The sequence below is a fragment of the Cyanistes caeruleus genome, chromosome 6, assembly GCF_971803275.1.
Source record: "Cyanistes caeruleus chromosome 6, bCyaCae1.hap1.1, whole genome shotgun sequence".
Classification (NCBI taxonomy): domain Eukaryota; kingdom Metazoa; phylum Chordata; class Aves; order Passeriformes; family Paridae; genus Cyanistes; species Cyanistes caeruleus.
In genome coordinates this window covers 52,511,657-52,518,062 of record NC_141706.1, presented here as the reverse complement: position 1 = coordinate 52,518,062, position 6,406 = coordinate 52,511,657, and the positions used below count along the sequence as shown (strand labels likewise).

Sequence of the window (6,406 nt, the reverse complement as noted above, 5' to 3'; positions counted from 1 at the left end):
TTTAGAAACATTCAAAACTAATTGTAGAAAGGTTCCAGCAAACAAGAAAAGGTGGAAAGATCAGAAGTAAGGTACAAAGATCAGAAGTATGGAGTGGCTACAGCATAAGAACTGTGACTTTTGATTTTGGAAGCAGACATCTAAAGGACACAACGACAGAGTGTTGTGTTGTTATAAAATCCTGAATGATGCTAAGGAAGCAAACAGGGAGTTTCAATCACTGTATCTCAATACAAGGATTTCTTGCTTTGCCCATAAAATTGTAGCACTGTCTTCTACTTGAAGCTACAAGACATGAACACATTCATATTGGAGGATTTTAATTTGCAATCTCGAATCCTTTGTGGAAAACAGTCTAAGGACAGCGTGGCTGCTCCTTCACAAGAAATCCCTAGAAGTCCCCAAAGCCCTTGTGAAGGTGAGGAATTGAACCTGACCAGGCAGGATTCAGCAGCTGGTGGTCACTTCCATCTCCCTGTCCCGAGCAAGTCCCAGCGGCAGGAATTACCTTGGTGACGGATGGCAGTGCTGACAGCCAGAGCCTCCTGCTCTCGGTGCGCGGGGGGCCGAGCGCCCTGCGCAGGTAGCGCTCGTGGATCTCGCAGCAGCGCAGCACGTACAGAGCGCAGGCCATGGCGTAACCACCCCAGTTGGAGACCCCTGCAAAGAGCAGCACCGTGAGACCAGACTGCACTATGGGCTGCTCAGTGCCCAGTGTGCCAGAGAAACTGGGTAAGGAACAGAGAAACCCGAACCCAAGCGCAGTATGGACCATCCAGTTCACAAGCTGGTCCTCGCTGAACATCTCCCTCTCACTGCGAATTTTATTTCATGCTGGTGTAAAAGAGAATTCTAACTATAACATTCAGCTTTTGTTGAACATTAAGAACATACATTTGTCCTTGAGTGATTATTGAAAGAACTTTTCTTTTTGTAAAGGAGCAATATGACTAATTTATGCCTGATAGGGGCACACTCTAAAGAGAAGTATAACAATGATACTGAAAATTCATATGTGCACAGACATTTTAATTCCCACACAGATCAATCACTTCTGCAGTTTCCTTATTAATATTTGTTATTGAGTAACCTGGTCTAGGGAAAGGTTTCCTGCCCATGGCAGGGTGACTAGGAACTAGATGATCTTCAAGGTCCATTCCAACCCAAACCATTCCAGTATTCTATGGCTCTACGATTTTATATAATGTGTGATTTTTCAAGAATACTCAGGATTTGCCCAACTATTCCCAGTTAAGTGCACTTTGTTCATGGAACATTCTCAATTTTCAGTCAGTTCTTCTGAAGCAACAGGCACTTAACTCTTCAGAAAATGTACAATAGAGATAGAACAGTTTGCTGAGGATGACTTGGAAAGGGCCAATAAAAATTACTTGGAAAGACAAATGTTTCCTTGTCAGTTCTATTCTCAAACATCAGCTACTCTCCCACCCCACCAAAAATGCCTTACCAGCTACAACAGTAAAATCAGCTTCAACATCACAAGCTATTACATCTCCATTTTTTATGTGCTTCTTTACAGCATCTTTTACTTTGCCCATGCCTAATTCATTTCCTCCATCTCCAACACCTTTATAAAAAGGAAAAAGACAAAATGAGTATGAACACAGCATAAAATTTACAATCCCTTTAGAAAACATCTAGTTTCTTCCCCACAGTTGCCGTGATAGTTCATAGCTCCATATGAGATGGTTTATCCTTTTTCATCCATAGCATCTAAAAACAGAAGACTGTGAATGAAATAGCTGAAAGCATCATCTATTACATGCCAGCCTCTAAACCTGTACATGCAATGTACACTTTACATTGCCTGCAGGCAAAAGAAATCAAAAATATCACATAGTTGTGAACTGCAGACAGAATCAAGACAGTAAACTTTGCTTATGGAAGGCCTTACATGAGGTCTTTATTATGTGTTATCACAAGTACATCAACACAAAGAAAGAAGATAGAAAATTAAAGCCAAATCTTTTTCTCAACCTGAGAAATCAGCCAACAATTTTACAAAAAAGCAAGCATAGAAAACTTTGGCTTGTTACAAGCTTTAATTAAAAAAAACCATAATTGAAATAAGAATTATTGCAGAAAGACAAGCAAAAAAAAAAAAATAAAAAAAAAGGATTTGGATAGAGGCAGGCCTGACTGCACTGCCCATCTGTTTGATACAGATCACTAACAGGCCACAGTACACAAGGAGCCCAGCCCTGTATAATATTACTGTTTTCATTTTCCATAGCCACATCCCAAAAAAATAGCTAGTCTTTATTATTTTAAATTTTCTTATATACTGGATGTGGGACCTTGATTTTTGTTGCACAAATAGAAATACTCTGTATTTGTCTTAGTGATTTTAGTGGAATCAGTGGGATCTATGCAATTTCAGGAAAAATCTAGGCAACCCAATATTTGGGATATAAAGTCATCAGATGTCATTTAGATATCTGGAGATGAGGGTAACATAAACTAGCAGTTTACATCAAAGCTGGATAGTACCTCTAGTCTCTTATCAATAGATAAAAAACATATTAAAAATATTTATTATTTATAATTATTATAACATTATTATTATTTAGTTGGAAATTAAAATTTCTCTTTCATCTGTTAGTCTGAATGGCATCTTTTTCAATTTGAAGATTTTAGAGAAAAATCCTAGCCCATGTCTGTGAAACAGAACAGTGAAGAGCTCCAAGTCCTGACTGTGATGTATCAGATTTGAATTTGAAATGTGACTGTGCTCTAATGCATAGCATGTGTCACAGAAGAGAAATTACAATATTTATAATTTACACTTCAAGCCCTGAAAACTGGTAAATTTAACACTTTTAGTAACTGCATAAATATCTCATGTGTTGGTAGCAAATTTCTTCTTTAAATGAAATGGAAAGTTATTTTTCAGTAGCATTTTTTCATTTGATTCCTTAAGTCTATCCAGTCAAGTGGGGCATAACTGAGTGACACATAGCTTACATAAAAAGATTTGCCATGGAACAGCTACTCTTTTTTATCTGCTTTAATAATTTGCTCACATTTCACCATTGGGAGTTAATGGTGCTTTCAAAAATCTCTTTATTGGCAGTGCCTTTCAAACAGGTATTGATATAATCCTGGTGCTTCTATCCTCATATATAAATATGGAAGTTCTTTGTAAGAATCACACACAATATTCTGACTTTTCTTATACTCAAAATTAAATTTTTTGCTGTTATTATTCTTTAAAAAGGCAAAGATGAATTCTTGTCCCATGAAGAAAACCAGCAGTTTCTCTAACTGAAATATACCCATTGCTCAGGGTATCTTCTATCAGCTCTGCTTTGCTTTTCCTGTCTTTGCTGGAGTCCTGTCACCAGCATGCCTGCACAATTAGTAGCAACAATCTGTTGCTGTGGATAGGTCCCTGTTTGTGCGACACTGGGAGGAAAAGAACACCCCACTGAAAAGCCTCCTGTCCCATTTGTTTTCTTCTTCCTCTCCACATTGCCAGACAACTGTATTTTACTGTAGATCTCCGGAGTGAAATTCACCTGTGCAAACGCAGCCATCCACTCATGAGCCACTCAGCTACACTGCTTTTAAAGTCAGCAGAAACACTCCCTTCACACATTCAGTTCATCTCACCCCAAGGCAGACATCTCAAATATAGATGTCTGAAAATAGGCAAGATGAATCCTCTTCTAAAGGCCCAATTTCTTTCCAGGCAAAGGAAAAATAGTTTTGCTGGATCTTCCATGCAAGTTCCCACTGACTGCATTGTTTTCTGAACCTACATTCATGAAATATGCAGGAGACGTCAGTCTTCTGTGCTAAAAATCTTCTGTATGAAAGGAAAATGTGTGACCCCATTTTTTCATGCAGTACTTTGGAAAGCTTTTAATTAGCTCCTATATAAATAGCATATAGCTATGTCAATTGTATGACAGCTCTAAAAAACAATATGTGGTTCCAGTAACATCTCTTAATCTTTTATTTCAGTCTTATGTGGAAATTGAGTCCCTCCCAAACTCAGCCTTTCATGCCTTCTTATTCTGTGAATTCCTCGAGGCTGCTTCTCACTCCCTGAGTTTTTAGGATGTCAGTACCCATACAATTGCAGGCACTGGTCATGCTTGGTCTGTGGTCAAACTACCAGATCAGATTTTTTAAAAAAACACAGATCTCGTTTTAAATGCAACACTTGACAGAAATTAATCAGCATGTAACAAATGTTCTAACATTTCCCCTCTCCACCTACTGACACAGTGCTTCTTGCCACGGAGCACACTATATAAAGAACTTCTGTAGGCTGAAAACTTGATCTTTCTGCTATTCTAGCCTATAAGGTTATTCAAGTACTCCACCCTAATTCTGTACAATATTTGCATTTGTTTTGGAACTAGTCATATGCCTCTAAATTCCTACTGACCATAAAGAAAGTTGATGACAGCCCCACCAGAAAAAAACCTGTAGCATCTGTAGCAACACATTGCTATCAGTAACGGGAGACAAAACACAAAGGCCACAGTGGCTAAGTTAAACTATTCTTTGCAGAAACACACTGAAAAAACCCAACATCTAACCCAATAAATTGCTACCTAAACAAAATAACAGACACAAAAAATTAGTGTGATAAGCAAAACAAGAAAAGTTAACTAGGTAACAGACAATGTAAGAAAAAATTCCATTGTTTTCCTATAAATACTCAGTTCTCCGGAGCAGAATATCCACATACACAAATGCCACAGGAGATCAGAGCAGATCCCTTCAGTGTCCTTTGAAGCCTCTGACTTGTTAAACCATCTTCAATGCAGAAATCTCTTCAGAGAAAGTTCACAGCACTGAGACATACTGAATCTGAATAACTGCTTTTCTTCTTTTTCACACACAAGCCTGTGGTATTTTTTATTAATGACATTTCATAGTATATTTGAATATTCAGAGAATACTGGAAACAAACGACATTCTGCTGAATAGATTCAAATTCTCAGCTGGCAGAACATTCCAAACTCCAGCAAATGAATAATATAGTTTGAACTGCTGTGGGAGATTTTTGAAGAGATTGGTTATTTTTACTAAAGGAATCAGGTTGTGATGTTATGTAAGTAGCTGGAGAGATCAAATTCTTGTATCAACAATCTGAAATCAGGGACAGGCATTGAAACTAAGAGCAGCACATAAGGCTCTTGGGCATTTTGCTAGACATCTTTACAAAACACAGCTTTTCCTATACTTATTAAGTCAATCTTTGTCCTCTGTTGAGATTGCCAAGACAGTGCCATCTAGAGTGTTTCCTTTTCAAGGTTGGTACATCTTATGAATAGGAAAAAACCAAATTAAATCTAAATATGAAGTACTGCAAATTTTACAATAATAAAAAAGTATCAGTGGAGTCCTCTGCTACACAGCTTTTAAATGATACCAATACAGAGAAATCGGACTATGCATTATCTCTGCAGAAGCTCTCTAAATTCTGTGAAAACATTTGAGAAACAACAAAACTGAGAAGCCAAAGTTCCCATGCTTTTTTGGTAATACTTAGGAGCGACTCCACAGCACGATAAGAAGAAAGAAAGCTAAATCAGCAGATGTGTTCTGATGTGACAGAAATCAGTCTGGTATGGGTACTTATCGTTAATTTAATTTTGTTATTTACAGAGTGTATATATCTCCAAAACTCTCATTTGGGCCACGCATGGTAGCAGGAAGCATTTGGTTATACAAGGATGTTGTAAAATGGTCCATGGCATTTTTTTTTCAAAACCAGATCCAAATAAGCTTCCAAGAACAAAAAGTTTACTGCCTAAAGAGAGGAGCAGTATGTCGACAAAAGCATTCTCATTAGATGTATTAGCAAAAGCCAGCGTTGCTTTGGTGGGAAGGACAAGGCATTCCTTTAAAGATTCTTACAGTGCACACATATTTTGTTGGAGAAGGCACAATTTTAATAGATGCAAATATGTAATCCCTGCTTAAAGGAATGTATTTCTAATGACAATATAAACATAGATTCTATCCAGACTGCTGTTTTAACTTAGGTGTAACAATTATAAACCCAATACTTTAATAAGTAACATTCCTATCCAACAAGAATTTATGTTCTATGTTGCCTTCAACACGAAAAACACAGAATGAAGTTACTATCAAAAACTCCACTTAGAGTGCATGCACATAGACTTATGTATAGCTAATACATCTGGGCTTGCTTTTTTGCCCTTAAATAAATTTGAAATATTTTTTTTTTTCTTGGCTGTGAAAATCCTTCAATAGAAACTTGTAATTTTTCTCCAGCAGCCATGTCTTGAAATCCAGTCACAACAAACAGCTGCAGCCTCAAAGCAGCTGCTCAGCACCTGCATCCTGCTCCCCTTCACTACCAGTAAGAGCTCCTGCTCTGTGCTGCTCTTGCTTCTGAGAA

The 6,406-nt window shown here is 37.7% G+C and overlaps 1 protein-coding gene across 15 annotated transcripts in view; it reads right to left on the bottom strand.

Moving 5' to 3' along the window:
* The window catches only part of DGLUCY (D-glutamate cyclase), a 48,488-nt gene that overhangs the window by 4,932 nt on the left and 37,150 nt on the right, over window positions 1–6,406 (bottom strand). For all 15 annotated transcript variants that reach the window (XM_086893024.1, XM_086893028.1, XM_086893026.1 and 12 more), the window contains 2 exons: window positions 1,469–1,588; window positions 509–660 (listed from right to left, as the gene is read on the bottom strand). In XM_086893024.1, the coding sequence (XP_086749150.1) occupies window positions 509–660; window positions 1,469–1,588 (272 nt within the window). The remainder of the gene's footprint in view (window positions 1–508; window positions 661–1,468; window positions 1,589–6,406) is intronic.